The sequence below is a fragment of the Diaporthe batatas genome (assembly GCF_019321695.1).
Source record: "Diaporthe batatas strain CRI 302-4 chromosome Unknown Contig00020, whole genome shotgun sequence".
Classification (NCBI taxonomy): Eukaryota; Fungi; Ascomycota; class Sordariomycetes; order Diaporthales; family Diaporthaceae; genus Diaporthe; species Diaporthe batatas.
In genome coordinates, this window is record NW_025408567.1 from 293872 (window position 1) to 309676 (window position 15805).

A 15805-nucleotide genomic window follows, 5' to 3' on the forward strand; every position below is an offset into this window, starting at 1 on the left:
TACTCTCTCGCCAGCCCAAGCGGCCTTGGCTTTACGTATTGACCAAGACGTGGGATCAATAGAGCCAACCGGCCATCGCTCAGATGAGATGAGGCCAAGCCGCCCATCAAGTGGCATCCACATATGCAACCTCACAGTCCGTATCGTCACAACGCAGGAAAAAAAGTTAAGAAGGCTGGCTGGCGTGAAAATGCCCGAGTGACAGACACGCAGTGCCGCAACACAACAACCACAACCCACGACGAAATCGCCCCCGCGGCCAAAAACCCAAGGAGAGTCTGGCGTGCCATGTCCCCTGTTGATGTCAGCCTAAAATAAAATCAAGAAATCTATCACCCGCCCCACCACAATACCTCCTTGCTCTGCCCCCGGTACGGAGTATATACACTACACTACACTGTAACTAAGTACTTTACTTTAGGTTTGGGCCCGGCGGCCCGGCTCATCTTAAAACTCATAAGACGGCCCAGGCCAAAAGCAAGCCACTCAGCCCCTCAATGATCCTTCCGGTTCCAGGCACGAGGGCACGGCCGGATGGATGGCCGGGCGGGGCCCCGGCCTCGCCTCATCTTAAACACGCATGCAGTCTGATCCTCTGTCCTTTTAGCCCAGTACGTTCAATCCATGTCTCGAAGAAGAAGAGAAAGAATACAAAAAAAATAAATCAAAATCGATTCCACATCACGTCACCCATGGAGCTGGAAGGATGAGGTGGAGGGGCACAGAAACAACAGGAAAAAAAATTAAGATTGGGACCAATAGAGAGTGAGAACCGGAAGATCACCCCATCGAACAAATGAACAAATAAACAAATGAATGGCCCCATCGGACACGTCGGTACCTTACAGTAGCGCCAGCAGCTGCAGCTGGACAAGGGGGGTCCTGTCCCCTCCCGTTCCCGCGCATATCATATCATACCATCCACCCTATTACATGTACTGTACAACCACGCACGTTGGCGGAGCCGCTCGCCTCGCAGCCAAACCAACCTAGCCCGGAAATGGCAGGCGCCAACACCGAGTCCCCCCTCCAGGCCCTCCCCCCAACGAGGAAAAAGGGTCTTGGGATCATTCTTCTGCCTCTGGGCGCCCTGGGCGCCTAGGAAAATCGAAATGAGGCAGAATGAAGACACAATATGCAAGTGCAACGGTCTCTTGGTCTGATTCGGCGCGCGCGTGTGTGTTGTCAGCACAACCGGCGGTAACACACCCAGCCCCCCATTCGCCCCTAAATGGCGCATGCAGGAGGGCGGGGGAAAAAAAGGGAAGCACAAGTCTTACGCGGCAGAGTATGACAGCAGAAACGTTGTCTCCTATACACCGGCTGACCAGAGACGTGATTCATAACACGTGCAAGACACCTCGCAAAAAAACGACAGAGAACGGAAAATAGGAAGAGACTGTTTCTGATATGTGCCACCATCAAAGGGTGTGCATCTAATTTCTGCCATTCGGTTCTCATCTTTTCTTACTGTCTGTTGTGACTGGATCTATCTATGCCCGCCTCCTCGCACCAAGCGACGTCCCGGTAACCTCTGCAGGCTTGTTGGTAACGCCGCCTCCGGACCATCCTCCGCCGATGGTCCCTTTCCAAGAAGTTTGTAGTCTCTCAAAATAACAATGCTTCCTCAAAAATGAATCAGGCAATCAAAATTTGGTATCATGTTGCAGCGTGGACCGTCTGTCTTTGTCCGTATGCCATCGTTCGCTCGTCCGTCAAAAACGTCAGAACCACCCGTGTTCCTTCGCACCAACCCTCGGGTAAAACAAGTGGTTCGATATCTGCCCGTGCACACAGAGCCGACTGGTTACAAAGTTGTATAGCAGGTGAAAAAGGTCCGAAGGGCCAGGGCAGTCGATGCCCGGCTCTTCATCCCGTTTGTTAAAAAGGAAAGTGGTGTGAAGAAAAAAATATTAGTCGGCTCGTGCCAGTTCGGAATCATCCTTCTTGTCCTACAGGGAGAGCAGAGCGAACATAGCGGTACCCAGGAAGGCGAGGTTGATGCCGGCCTTGCTGCTGGCGCCGGCAGTAACGACGCTCGAGCTGGGGGCGCTCTCGGAGGAGGACGAGCCGGAGCTGGAGCCGGAGCTGGAGCTGGTGGGGGTGGAGGCGTCAGAGGAGTCAGAGTCGGAGCTGTTGTTGCTGGGCTCGCCGGTGGCCAGGGTAATACCCTGGGTCACGGAGGCGGTCAGGCCGGCGGAGCTGGTGACGGTGGCGAGGGTGGAGGCGCCGCTGCTGGTGGCGGATGACTTGACGGAGGAGCTCTGAGCACCGCTGCTCTTGCCATCGCCCTGCTCGATCTTGATGGACTCGTAGGTGCCGGTGCGGTCGCCGTAGACGTACGAGCCAGCGCTCTTGGCACCGTTCATGTAGTCCTTAACAGTGACGCTCTTGTAGTAGCCGTTGAAGGGAGCCTTGGAGAAGTCGGTGTATCCACCGGCCCACTGGACGGTACCCTCGGGGGCGTCCTTGCGGCCAGCGACCCAGGTTCCGAGCTTGATCTGCATAGGGGTCTGAGGGTAGCTAGCACCTCCCTTGGCGTCGGCGTACTTCAGGGTCCTGACGACGGTGCCATCGATGATCCAGTCAAGCTTCTCGGCCGTCCAGTCGATCGTGTAGGTGTGGAACTCGGACTGGGGGTTTCCGACGCCGGAGAAACCACCGCGGTCGTAGGTGGTCGTGTCACCCTTGCTGAAGTAGTTGGTCTGGACCTGGGTGTCATCACCACCGAGCCACTCCCAGTCGATCTCGTCGAGATCGTCCGACTGCAGGACGAAGGAAGTAACAACGCCAGTGCCGACGGAGGCGCGAGCGACAACGTCAACACGGCCGAAGAAGATGTAGCCAGTGGAGGTGAAGGTGGGGGCGTCGGTCTCCTTGTTGATGGCGAAGACAGCACCGAGAGCTGGGTCGTACTTCACAGTGGTGCCAATGGCAGGGGTGAAGAAGTCATTTTCACCCTTAGTGAAGTCGATGGTCACCTCTTTGCCGATAGCAGGGTCGGCCGGGCAGCCTTGAGATTGTCAGTCAGATATACATAATCGGAAATGGTGGTAGCGGATGTAATTCAAAAACTCACCATCCTTCTTGGTAGGGTTGCAAGCGCTGAAGGTCTGGGCGCTGGTGAGGGTGGATGCGGCGAGCATCACAGCCGCGGTGGAAGCCAACCTGGAGAACATTTTGCCGGCTGGTTCTGGCTTGTGGTGAGAAGCTAGGTGGGTAGGCGAGCTTGAGCGAGAGAGAAGCGAGTGTTCAGAGCACAAGTATTATAACTCTGTTATTGTTTATGGCGAGGGTCTGGTCTGAGTGAGACAGAGGCAGATGCGAGGCCAGGAAAGTGGCAGGAAGCCGAATTTGTATATGGGAGCGATAGCGAGCGTGTGAACGGATGGAGAAACCCAAGCAAGGAAAAAATAAAAAATGTTTCAGCACAGAAGAAGTGCGTGCTATAGGAAGTGATGAGCGATGTGGAGGAAAGAGAGGGCCACGATGGATGGGCCTTGGGAAAGGGCGGGCCAGTTTATTAAGGGGAAGCGGCCATCACCAACACCAGGGCCGGACCAGGCCAGGTGCAATCCGTCATACAGTACTGTGTACTCCGTATCCGTCTAAGTAGGTACGTACTCCGTAGACACGACCACTGGAGCACTGGACTATTCCAGGGTCCATAGGTACGCAGGTACGCGGAGACCTGGCTGCGGCATGGGTGAGGTGCCGAGCAGGGTGGCAGGGTGGCAGGTGGGCTGGCACGGCTGGGTCGGTGGTGCCCACAGCATGAGGGACAAACATGGGTCAGCCAAGAGGGCTGCAGGTGCCAGTGGGTCGGATGAGCGAGTGAGGTGGCGAGAGAGTGAGTGAGTGTGCGAGGGAATGCCGGGCGACTGGCGACTGGCGACTGGGCGACTGGGCGACTGGAGAAGAGGGCCGCTGCCTGGGCTGTGTGGCCACTCAGGCGAGGACGTGCCGGGGCCAGGTCTGGTTTGCTTCGGTTTCGGTGGGGAGATATTCAGGGTTGAGTGGTGGAATGGGAAGGCTCTGGTCACTTGGGCTGCCTGGGCGTGTCTGGGCTGCGCGATTGTCTGGTTGCTGTGGCACTGCTGACTGACGCTTGGGGGGCAACCTACGAGGGCGATCCGTGGTGGACCCGGGGTTGATGGCCCATGTTTTGCGCCGAGTAGCCGGTAGGGGCTAACAACCTCCTGCAGGACCGGTGCATGTGTAATCATGTCCTCTCCTGGTCCCTGTCTTGATCCTAGTCTTGGCATCTTATTCTGCAACAGCGGCCTGGTGGACGGGCCAGGGTTCCTGACTTGCCGCACATGACAGTATTGTGCTGGCAGTACGGACGGCGTACAAGCACGCATGCTCCTGCCCTGCACTCTCTCGCACGAGAAAAGAAACCGACGAGAATTTCGACTCATCAGTGAGTGACTTGATGGCAGCAGACATTGCTGGGCCAGCCGACCGAGCCGCCGAGCCGGTGACTGAGCAAAGGAAGCGCCCCGGCTGGCCACTGCGAAGGGCTCTGTTCGCGCTGCAAATTGGTGACGATCCGGCCAGATTCCGTAGCCATTTCCCCTGGAAGCCCCAGCTCCCTCCCCTAGCCCGCTTGGGCAGCTAAGGGACCGGCCGACCCCGAGTTTTGCCGTTTTGGTGACTGGCGCTGTATTATTTTTACGCCTGTAAAGCCAAAAAGAGGGTGCTCGAATACGAAGCGACAACGGACACGCGCCGTTGGTCTCGTTTGCCCAGGCAGTCAGTCAGTCAGATTCGGGAAAGGCGCGAGTCGTATTGGCAGACGCCCAGGTAGTCAGCACAGCCGGCGAGGGCGACGCGAGATGAGCCAGATGCGAGATGTGACGCTGAGCGACCGCAGCGGTTGTGGTGCAACATTGATTCCCAGGCCCACGCCTCGCACGCCTCGCACGCCTCACACGCCTCACAGAGTAGTAACGGTCGGCGTAACGTGTTCGCGGCCCTACCCTTTGAGCCTTCTGGGGCCAGGGGAACACGGACAGGCGGCGTGATGAAGGTACGGATGACTGCTCGTCCCGTGCTCGTCAACTCGTGTCTATGCGTTTCTGGGGGAGCATCGGGGAGACATTGTCATCGCCATCGGCCAGGACGAATACGACGCGATTGACGCTGCTGATCAAGCGACCCAGAAATGATCACCAGCGAGCGGCAGGTCTCGGCAGACTCTTTGGTTGCAGATCACCCATCTGTTAGTAAAGGTCAGTAAGCGCCAGACCGTGTTTTCCCGGGCGTCTGGCTCGTGTCTCTTCAAATGTTTGGTGAGCATCCGTAAGCTTCGTGAGCTTCGTGCCTGCGTTCACGATCGGAGAGGCGGGCAAGAGCCAGAAGGGAGTGCCTGGCAGCCTGCTAGTGACCAGGATGCCAAAATTAGTTGACCAGTGCGTCGGTGACCCCAGCTCGAGGACGGGGGTGGCTGCCTGTCTGCCTGTGCACCTGTCACGGCGAGATTGGAAGGTTGTGGTAGTAGCAGAGATCGGGTAAAATGGTCCTAAACCCTGGCCTCAACCCTGGCCTCTGCCATTCTTGGGTCCCCCCTTCCCCTTCGATCTGCATCCCATGGGCCATAACACACTGTCAGACCCGACCAGAGCTCCGCGAGCTTAACCAAATCTCTAACGGTAACCTTGATTCTACCGCAGGCCTGATGGGCCATCGTCATAGGGCCTTTATTGCACAGTACGAGCCTAATTGAACGTCTCTTCACAACAGCAAGCCAGCATGCCAGATGGACCATGCCATTGTTTTGAAGACGTACCTTGTCTCACCCTGCGGCTCAACCCTCTGCATTCCTCTGCATTCCACCAGCAGTAGCTTGCATTTGTACAACAAACACCCAGCCTGCCAGCTGCCTGCCTGCCTGCCAGCCTCCTGTCGCCGGACTTCGAGAAGCTTGTTGCTGCAGCTCTTGAAACAGGGGTCAGTGTGCCAGTTGCGCCAGCTGCGCCTCCTCCTTGGACACCTGCAGCTCAAAACACCAGCCAGAGTCTAAGACGGCAATCCGGTGCATGATGGATGGAGCAGGCTGTGCCCACATCTGTGCTGTGTAGTCGTGGGGGTGCGTGCACCAGGGACTCACTCACTCGGCATCTCGCAACGTTACCGTTCCATCCGCCCAGGCATGAAGACCGTGAGGTCACGCCCAGGCACAGCTCAGCTCAGCACACCACAGGGGGAAAATACCACAGCCAATGACGCCCAGCCCTGCCCGTCGCATTGTGGCCCTACTCTCAGGGGCTGTGCTCCCAGCAAAACCTTCCAGCCTTCCATGACACACACCCGTCATGCCAGCCCCAGCCTAAAACTGGCCGGCCAATTGTCGTCTTACTCAGCCTCACTTGGCTGCTCCCACGGCCCACACCACTCTCGCGAGCAACCTGGGCGTCCCTCCGCGTCCGGATTGGGTCAACGAACGAGCAAGTCGGTGACCATGCCGATGTCTGCTGCATAGCTTCTCGGCCATCGTGCATGCCTCCGCCTGTCCACACAGAGCTGAGTATCCCAGTCGCCGTGTGATTTCGGGTCCTCGCCGAGAACCAGACGCTGCCTCGGCGCGGTTGATCAATTTGACTCCGTCGCCATCGCCGTATCCGCCGCCCGGCCGGATGCCACCACACCCCATCCCGGTTCATCTCATCTCTGCTTCCTCGCTACAGGCCCCGAGACTTGCCCACGGCAGCCCGCTGTCCATTTCGAGACGGCTCCGCCTTCCCTGCAATTTGAAACGTTCCGTCCTGCCCGTCAGACCTCCTCCAAGTCGCAACAGCAGCGGCAAAACAACGGGCCAGCCCGAGTAGGACAATTGTCCATCCTCGAACACGTGATGCCCCGTACCTGTCTGCTTGGCCTTCGCCTCATTAATCCGATGTCTCGGGGCTGGGAGGGCATTGAGACAGAATGATCATAGTCTGATGCGCTGCGCCTGTTCGTCTCATGTTTGCCGTCGTAGTCCTAACTGCGAGTGCGAGCGAGGCCTCCTCGCAATATCAAGCTCCCAAACCATTATTACTGTGTACTCCGCGCCAACGGCAGACATTTACAGTGTCCAGGCTCAAAGAAACCTCCGGTGCATCATCTTCAAGATGAGTGGACACATACTGCAGGCCCAAGTGGTACACAGTACTTTCGTCCTGAAGTCCACCATATAGCGGATCCCAGTGTTCTATTCTAGTCGCAAGCGTGAATCATAACCTCCCCACACATGCACGTGATGGACGTGGCTTCGGCGTGAAGCCGAACCCGGAGCCCGGATTCTCAGAAGTAGCAGATTCTCCAGCTGAAATGACAGAAAAGGGAATAAAAAAATTGATGGCTTATATAACACGAGGGCTCAGGGGCGGCGTCATAGCGGCCAACGCCCGTCTGCGTTGAAGATGACAACCACACTCACTTCTTCGCTTATTAGCAAATCCAGGTGCAGCTTCAAGTATTTGCGTGTCTTATTACACAATAGTCCAGCTCCCCCCTTTAAACCAGACTAGGACGGGAAAGGGTATCTACCCACCTGCAATGTCCACCTCTTGATTCAAGACCACATGGTCGGATGCGGGAGCCGCTAGCCTCGTATTAATTAACGCTCTCATCATTGGCACCTGCCAACAGCCGGCGGGACTCAATGAAGGGGTGCGGGATGGGTCGAGAGAGAGAGAGGAGGGGCGGTGGGGAGACCGGGGATTTTAATAATTCGGCTCTGGGGAGAAAGAGGTTAGTCCGGATGGATCGTGACGAGCTGATGAGATTGATGTGCCGGGCTTCCACGATGCTGGCTCTCTTGCGTGCCTGGGAAAAGGGCTGAAGGGGGGCGGGCTGATGGGGGAGATGGGCTCTTGGCTGCTGCCATTGTCCCCGCTGTTGAAGTGCCGTTGTCCGGTTGGGATTCCTCCCGCGCATCCACCGTTCGGTTGGGGAAGGGGGCACTGTACATAGCAGCTGCGATCCCATCAACTGCGTTGTGGGAATTTTTGCAGATGATCTGCGGTGGGATGCTGGCCTCGTATCGAGCTAGGAAGGCCAGGCCTGGTGCTGGCTCGTGTGCGTGTCCGTAGTATCCTTCTTCTTCTTGGTCACTCTCTCGCCCCCTACTTGGATCATTCAGCTTGAGCTTTGAAGGTACTCGTGCCCGTTTTGGCTATCTTGGGATTTGTTTTCTTGGTTCTCGGCCATGCCGAGTCCTCGTTGTGTATGCGGTCCGGGCTGTTTGTTGTCTTGCCGCCCTACTGGCTCGGAAGTAGGTCAACTAACTAAGACTGTTTTCTTGGGAAGATATATATATATATCCCGTGGTAAAGTTTGCTCACTTTTGTCACAATGATTGCCTGAGTTAACATTCTTGATGTGACTACCATCGTGGAAGGGAAAGTCTGAATCTCTTACCCGGAGCTCTTGGTGCTGTTTCGTACCTACAAGTGTGCTCTTCGACTTTGTTTGGAATTTAGATGCGATCCATTCTTCTCACTGCTTTTACCCGCGGGGAAAATAACATTTTCTGTCTTTATATGGTTTCCACGGCATGAAGTTGTCATGTTCGAGAGCGAGTGGATGTGTATTCCGTCGCAAGTCCACAGTTCACGTGGTTGGATGCGGTGAGACAGCCTCTAGTACACCAGCTGGTGTGTGTTAAGCCATTGAATTATTTTCTGATTACTTCTTTCCCTTACACCAATTACAAAGGCCATGAAGGCTCCCTTCTCAAGTCGACTGTCAGACCCTGATGTATTTTAATTGCTGCGCCTTGAGCCAGGCAAGAACATTTGCTTCGAAGCTTTTTCAGTATCAGCATTTGAAGCTTTACTCTGCTTCTTTGTTAAAACGTAATCTGTCACCAATTGTACCACTGCGCTGTTAATGCAAAAGAGACACCACCATTTACCAGAGGCACATAGTGTATATGTGCGTCGCAAGGCTGAGGCCACAAGCACCTATCGTATTATAACTATTGTTATCGACATTGTATTCTTTCCAAGCGCTGGGTCTTGAGTGCTTACCACCGTATGAAGGCGCTATGTATGTCCTCGAACGTATACGGAATAGAAGCGAAACCACAACCACATATTGTGACATGATCACCATGCTTCCCGCAGCAAGTTACCCCAATACCGAGAGGAAGCATCGGTTTTCACACCTCAGATCACCGATATTGATAGGCATCTCGGCTGTTGCACTTGACTAATCGATGGGCTGCTGCTGCCGATCACCCGGAACTGTGACGCGGTGTTGCAACAGGTACGAAAGCACACGGACGCAGCCTGGATCGACACGGTCCCCATCAATCAGGACGACATCTGAGAGCGTGGCAAGCAGATCGACTTGATGTAGCATGTATACATGGGCGCCTCTGAGTCGCGGACGTTCACTTATGTGGGTGAGGCCTTCGATGACATTGACACAGTCCTCACACATGCAGGAACCTGGCCGGGGGTATTTGGACACCGCCCTATCTTCAGACGCCCGCGTTTCTTGTGTGATTGGGTTGTGCGGGGAGTCGTACTGTCGAGCCATATCATAATGATGTGTGGTGACACCGCTGTAACTGGTTTCGCTTCTATTCCGTATACGTCCCGGGACACACATGGCACCTTCATACGGTGGTAAACGCTCAAGACCCAGTTGATATTGTATGTTCTTCCAAACACTGTGTCTTTGAGCGTTTACTACTGTATGAAGGCGCCGTGGACGGCTTCGGACGTATGCGGAATAGAAGCGAAACCGGGTAACTACTCGGTAAGAGGGAATCATCTAGATGAATTTCTGTTTGGTCACCAGAAACGTTGGAAAATGAGAAAAGCATCACATGTTTGCATCCATTCTACCGAGTTAGCAAGATACGGTCCGCCGAAGTAGAAGCTTTGTTCGGGGAGACGTTGACCCTCATCAGGGTGGAAACCCCCCCCCCCATGACCAGACGATCAATCCAGATCCTCAGGATCAGCAACCTTCCACTTGATCTGCACCTCATTGCCTGACTCGTCATGAGGATCGCAGACCCCTTCGCCTGTAACGGACTTCATTTTATTGGGGTCCTCGTACATCCCCATCGCCGCATTGATGCTGTCTCTGATGTCCTTGTCACCGACACTGCAAAACACACGAGCTCAGTCAACTGAACGACAAAGCCATCATCATCTGGTAGGTACACATGAGGAGGGACTTACTCGAAGTCATCGGTGGAGTCATCGTTCCTGGCAACCGCGATAGCACACGTGCCGACGTCCAAGATCTGCGCCCACTTCCCTTTCGCGTAGCCACGGATCACGTACCGGCCGGGCTCGTGGTTGAACCTGACGATAACAGTGCAGTCGGCTTTCAGGAACTCGCTGCCCTCGGTTTTCTCAGGGGTTGCGTCTGAGTCACAAGTGGCTTGGGTCTCCTCGTCGGGGAACCACCCGATGTTGTCTCGGCGAACGAGGGATGAGGTGTTGGTGATGTCTCCGCTGTGTCCAGGGGTGAACACGACTCGGTCCATGGCGGCGGCTGAGATGCTCGCTGGGAGCAGGAGGAGAACAAGGCGGGAGAAGATGAAGACAAACATTTTGATTTGTAGGTGGGTCGATGCTATGTTTTCGAGCTGACGGTTCCTTGAGTTTGGAACTGGAACTTGGATGTAGGGACGATTGGCAGTTGAAAACGTTTCCAAAACAAGTCGATGGTGGAAGGAGGTTGTTGTGGGAATAGTTGCAAGTTGGCCTTTTTCGCTACAAGCCAGATTCTTGAAATAAATATGGCAAGGTCAAGCGTGTGGGTTCTGACTGGAGGCTGGGAGTAACAAAATGTATACTATGACAGCTATTTGGCCGTGCTCCAAGTACGGGCAGCCACGAGCCACCTTACCTTGTGGCTCACATTCACAAATGACTAAGACCTTCTTGGTCCCATGCTTTGATAACAAGTGTCCACTAGAGTTGACGAGGACTTCAAATGTGAAAGCACATACTGATTACGTCAGGCTGCCCAGGTGACTAGCACTTGAGTAGGTACAGATTGGCCGGGACCGAGACGTTCGGCAAGGAGATTGTACGGCAGGAATCCCCTGTTGAACTTGTGCGTCTCCGGCACTTATCATTGTGTATCCGATGAAGTGAAAGCCATGATTACAGCCTCATGACTGCTACCGAGGCTTTACATGGAACAGTATCAACTTCGATCGTCATTTGTGTGCTTATTCCTTGGCCGATCTGGTGACAACTCTCATCACAAGGCTTCAATGTTCGGATCCAAATCATCAAAGAGCCTTGGAGCGATCCAAAATGAGCTCCAAATCCTACCATGCCATTCTACGGCCAGTTTAATGTCCTAGTATCAATTGCTGTTTGGCTTACTTGCTACCGAGCCCACATTGGCAGTGAGGTACTCTGGAGCATCATTACCTGCGCAGAACAGAGACTCTTAAGAGCACTTGAGCCCACGCTCACAGGTGTAGCTGTCAATTCTTTTTGTGAGGACCCTATGCAAAGAGCTGGAGAGAAAAGATGCACTTTCCTTTCTCCCTTGATCGCCAAGACTTCGTTCAGTACCTTACCTAGGGCAGGTAACGAAAAAGTCAAGGTCCTTGAAGCCAGCTGCCTACAGCTTGCAAAACCCGTGGGCCAAACTTTATCAAGCCCCAAACCTTCCACCACCGCACCGCAAACGCCCATCCTTTCAAGGGAAGCTAACCTTGGAAGATTGTCTGACGTCAAGCAACTGAGGTCTCCTCCCACCAACAGCCGTTGCGTGAGCCTCTGCGACCACTGCCTGCAACTCACACTACCTCGATCACTCTTCCAACCACTTTTTCCCGTTGTCTCTCCTTGTCGACGACTTCCTTTGGAACACACTCCTATGCGTCAACCTCATGTGGGATTCATACCATCCTACAGAACACCTCGATCACTCGGCCACCACTCGTTTGCGACCACCAGTGTCACCACTACCCTAACCACTACACTAAGCAAGAGGAAGGTCCTATTTGGCCTAGCATCAACCGATGGATAACTACGAAGTTCGTTTGACGAGCTTCGTCGACCATGGCTGGGTGCCCCGAGGCCACGCTCAGCCTGAGTCGCTCGCCACGTACGGCTTCTACATCAACCCTTTTGTTCGGGGCAATTCTGGCGAACCCAGAGGTGGCACACGTGTTGCCATGTGCATTGGTTGCCGGCAAAAATACGGTGAAGTCAATTACGACGATCACTGGATTGTTTACCATGACGAGAACTGCCGTTTCCGCGAGGCTGCACTTCGAGAAGACTTGTTTGCTCAATTTGCAGTGCGACAAGAGCAGAAGCTGCTTGAAAAGAACGAGGTGATTGACGCATTTCACGAGTTGATGAACGCAGTATCCGAGGAGATTCAAGCCCTGAAGCGTCAAGTCGATGCGCTCGAGGCCCAGAATCAAGTTCTTGAGAAGAAGATGGAGGAGACGCAAGAAGCCCTCGAGAAGGCGGTGGAAGAGTATGCCGCCGTCAAAACCGCCCTGCGCGCCGCCCTCGGCCTTTAGCGGCAGCGGTGCAATCGCGAGGCATTGACCCTTAATGGTCAACGACGAAATGGATCGATGAGGTGGCACAAGGCGCACCCTTGCAGTCGTGGACCCCACCGGCCTTAGGCACCAGCCCCCTTCACCCAGGCTTCTGGAACCGAGCGTGTGGACCACAGACCAGGATGTTGGAATCCTTCAGCACTAGTCAAAACTGAACAAACCTTGGAACCCCCAATCTTGCAGCTTCTTGTCTCGTCGCCTTGTGTAGTGTGGTGTTTCTTAACTATGGATCTGCTTGAAAGTTGATTCCACGTAAATCTATGTAATTGTTACTGTAGGCCCAACAACACCTGGACCATGTGAAAGCGGTGGTTTTTGCCGCGATAGACGCCTGAAGATCCTTGGAAGTTGCAGTAGAGGTGGGCCATGTCCAATTGGGTCCAGAATTACCCGCGTCGACTGGTGTTACCGTTACCAGTGTGCCTAAATTTATCTTCCTTTCACCGTCTTTTTTTCTGTGCTTAATGGCTACCATTAATTTAGTGGCTTGCTTAATACGTGTTCCAACAGTCTGTGCGTTGCCCGTTCAATCACATCCACCCATACCTAGCCAGCGATCAAACAGATTCGTGGATGCAATTGGAGTTCTTGGATCCTTCAAGTTTAACCCCCACAACATAGCCGCCCACCGCCACACTACTAGTACCGGTTTCAGGGAGAGTACAATTCAAATATCACTGTCATTCGCCCATGATGGCGAGTAGTGATCAAGATCACCCATTGCATCTGTTTCAGCATGCAAGGCACCGCAACCGCCAGCTCGTAAAACCACCGGATGACCTCAGCCTCCAGACCCAGCAACAATGGTAAGAGCCAATGGAGCCTCAAAACCATCTGCTCGGATCGACGTGAACGAATATGACCCCTATGAAGTCCCGAGAGACCAGCTGGATGTGACTCCAGATCCAGCAGCCGGCGCCCGCAACAGCATCATCCGCTACGACCCATACGAGAGCTCCTGGGTCGCCAGCTCGGGCCAGAGCCCGACTCTGGCACAACAAGGCCCAACACCCGAGATCTCCTTCGATGGCGGTCAGGCTACAGGATATAGTGACCAAGACTTCCAGGATGAACAGAGGACGGCAGCATGGCGGATACACTGGAGGGCCCCGGCGCTCATGATTGGCCTTTTTGTCGTTGGCATCGTGTTGGCAACCGGCCACCACTTTTATTACCAGTCTCTGGATGGGACCATCGTCTCCTCCGACACGCGTCAGGAGTGGGCGTTGCGAGCTGGAACTGCCTTCGCGTTCCTCACCCACTCATCTCTGGTCGCATCGGCTGGGACAGCCTATGTGCAGAGGCTGTGGGTCACTGTGAAGAGGAAGCAATTCCGCATTGGAGCGATCGACAACATCTTCTCGCTGCAGTCCAATCCTTTCTCCTTCCTCAGCTGGGAGGTCCTGTCTAAGGCGAAGGTATTATGCCTACTCGGAGTGTGCATCTGGTACGTATTTGTGGTGATCTTCTTCCTTCCGTCTAAGCACATTCATTGAACTTGCTGTGGTCTAGGTGCCTCCCCATCGCATCTGTGATAACGCCAGCCACGCTGTCAGTGGTCAGTGGCTCAGTCACAGAAATAAGGACGATGAACGTCCCGTACCCAGACTACACGACCGGTATGGCCAGCAACTGGGTCAACTTCGAAGGCGTGGGGAATCTCGCCGGCCCGACCCCCGAGGTCTCGCGCATCACCGCCGCGACGTTGACGTCGATGGCAGTCCTCCCTTTCGCGGCACCACATCCGAACTCGTCTTACTCGATCGAGTACTACGGCCCTTCGTTCAAGTGCCAGAATCTGTCCACCGCCATCTCAAGCAACACGACGGCGGCCACGATCCCGGCGTCAGAGCTGCAGGAAGCCTGGGACTCCGCCATGGAAAACGTGTCCGGCACCCTGGACATCCTCTACCTCGGCGTCTCCGCGGTGACCAGCAGCGCGGTCCAGTACGGACTGTTCGTCAACACCAACGGCTTCGGCGCGGACGGCGCCAACTACACCTGCAACGTGTGGAACACGAGCTACACGGTGGATTTCACCTTCCAGGACGACGCGCAGGCCGCCTCGATCCGCGGGTTCGAGCTGCTCAACATCGCGGACATCGACACCAGGTACACGGCGGTCAAGGACTACAGCCACGGGGAGCTGCAGTCCTGGGCCATGTACCGGGCGCTGTCGGACGCCCTGGCGGCCGAGGTGGGCTGGGGCTCGACGGGCTCGCTGGTGGGCGACGGCAGCGGCGTGGTGCGGTCGGCGCTCGCCGCGTGCCCCGAGATGGCGGCGGGGTCGTCCTGGAGGCAGCAGGACCCCTGGTTCAGCCCGGCCCTGTGCCGCGCCGGGTCCGTCCCGGCCGCCATCGAGGACCTGTCGCGGAACCTGACGCTGAGCATCCTCGGCTCCGCCCCGCTGGCCAACGAGACCGCCGCGCAGGTCACCGTCCACGAGCAGGCGACCTTCTACTCGTACAACTGGCGCGGCCTCGTCCTCGCCTACGCCGTCGCCGCCGCCGTCACCGCCGCGTGCCTCGCCGTCGGCGTGCACTCCCTGCTCGAGAACGGGTACAGCGCCGGGACCGGCTTCTCGAGCATCCTGCTCACCACGCGGAACGCCGACCTGGACGAGCTGGCGAGGGGCCACTGCCTGGGGGAGGCCCCGCTGGCCAGGGAGGTCGGCGGCAGGCGGCTGCGGTACGGTATCTTGGATTCACAGGCTGATAGCATGGACGTCAAGTTGCCGCATGCTGCTTTTGGGTTCGCGGATGGTGTGCGCGACCTCAAGAGGGGAAAGCCATGCTGGTGATATTGACAGTAGCATGTCTCTACAGGGATAGAGATGAATCTATTCTTTTTAAGTCCTATGATTTATGATCCACTGTCTCCAACCCAGCCTTCTTGCCTTCTCGGGTCTCCTTGAGCCTTGGAAATATTGGCGTATTACAAATACACACTTGAGCACATATGCACTTTGAGATGTCGACGGAAGCTGAAGAGAAATGACAACGCATCTCCTCAAACCTTCATTTTCAACATATACCAAGTGTACATATTTGCCACCCATGAGTATTTAATGCGCTTTGAGCCATTAATACCGGCAATTGTTTCTAGGAGTGGTATCTGCCCAAGTTTTATTGCCAAATGTTCCGTTATGCTTAATCCACATCCTTTGACTCGAACTCTTAGGCAATTGCGACAACTGTCCCATATTTCCATTCCAAGGCACATACGCGATGACAGTAGCTGTCAATACGTATCGTC

At 55.2% G+C, this 15805-nt stretch overlaps 4 protein-coding genes across 4 annotated transcripts; 2 read left to right on the top strand and 2 right to left on the bottom strand.

Annotated features, from left to right (window-relative positions):
• Nucleotides 1-107: 107 nt before the first annotated feature.
• Nucleotides 108-4460, bottom strand: KVR01_012581 (uncharacterized protein). The gene is made up of 3 exons (XM_044789098.1): nucleotides 3080-4460; nucleotides 1281-3013; nucleotides 108-1159 (listed from the first exon to the last, which is right to left on the bottom strand). Exons 1-2 carry the CDS (start codon nucleotides 3177-3179, stop codon nucleotides 1953-1955), a joined length of 1161 nt encoding a protein of 386 aa, XP_044638392.1. The 5' UTR covers nucleotides 3180-4460; the 3' UTR covers nucleotides 108-1159; nucleotides 1281-1952.
• Nucleotides 4461-9938: 5478 nt separating this feature from the next.
• On the bottom strand, nucleotides 9939-10561 carry KVR01_012648 (uncharacterized protein; the record flags this gene model as incomplete). Its single annotated transcript, XM_044781844.1, has 2 exons — nucleotides 9939-10107; nucleotides 10185-10561. 2 exons carry the CDS (start codon nucleotides 10559-10561, stop codon nucleotides 9939-9941), a joined length of 546 nt encoding a protein of 181 aa, XP_044638459.1.
• Nucleotides 10562-11995: 1434 nt separating this feature from the next.
• KVR01_012557 (uncharacterized protein) lies at nucleotides 11996-12508 on the top strand (the record flags this gene model as incomplete). Its single annotated transcript, XM_044790900.1, has 1 exon — nucleotides 11996-12508. One exon carries the CDS (start codon nucleotides 11996-11998, stop codon nucleotides 12506-12508), a length of 513 nt encoding a protein of 170 aa, XP_044638368.1.
• Nucleotides 12509-13275: 767 nt separating this feature from the next.
• On the top strand, nucleotides 13276-15350 carry KVR01_012634 (uncharacterized protein; the record flags this gene model as incomplete). Its single annotated transcript, XM_044786142.1, has 2 exons — nucleotides 13276-13997; nucleotides 14063-15350. The coding sequence occupies exons 1-2, from the start codon at nucleotides 13354-13356 to the stop codon at nucleotides 15348-15350; spliced, it is 1932 nt and encodes a 643-aa protein (XP_044638445.1). The 5' UTR covers nucleotides 13276-13353.
• Nucleotides 15351-15805: the final 455 nt, after the last annotated feature.

Coding starts and splice junctions, on each gene's coding strand:
- KVR01_012581 (XM_044789098.1), bottom strand. CDS start 3,179: ATGTTCTCCAGGTTGGCTTCCACCGCGGCTGTGATGCTCGCCGCATCC. Junction 3,014..3,079: donor CAACCCTACCAAGAAGGATG/GTGAGTTTTTGA, acceptor GACAATCTCAAG/GCTGCCCGGCCGACCCTGCT.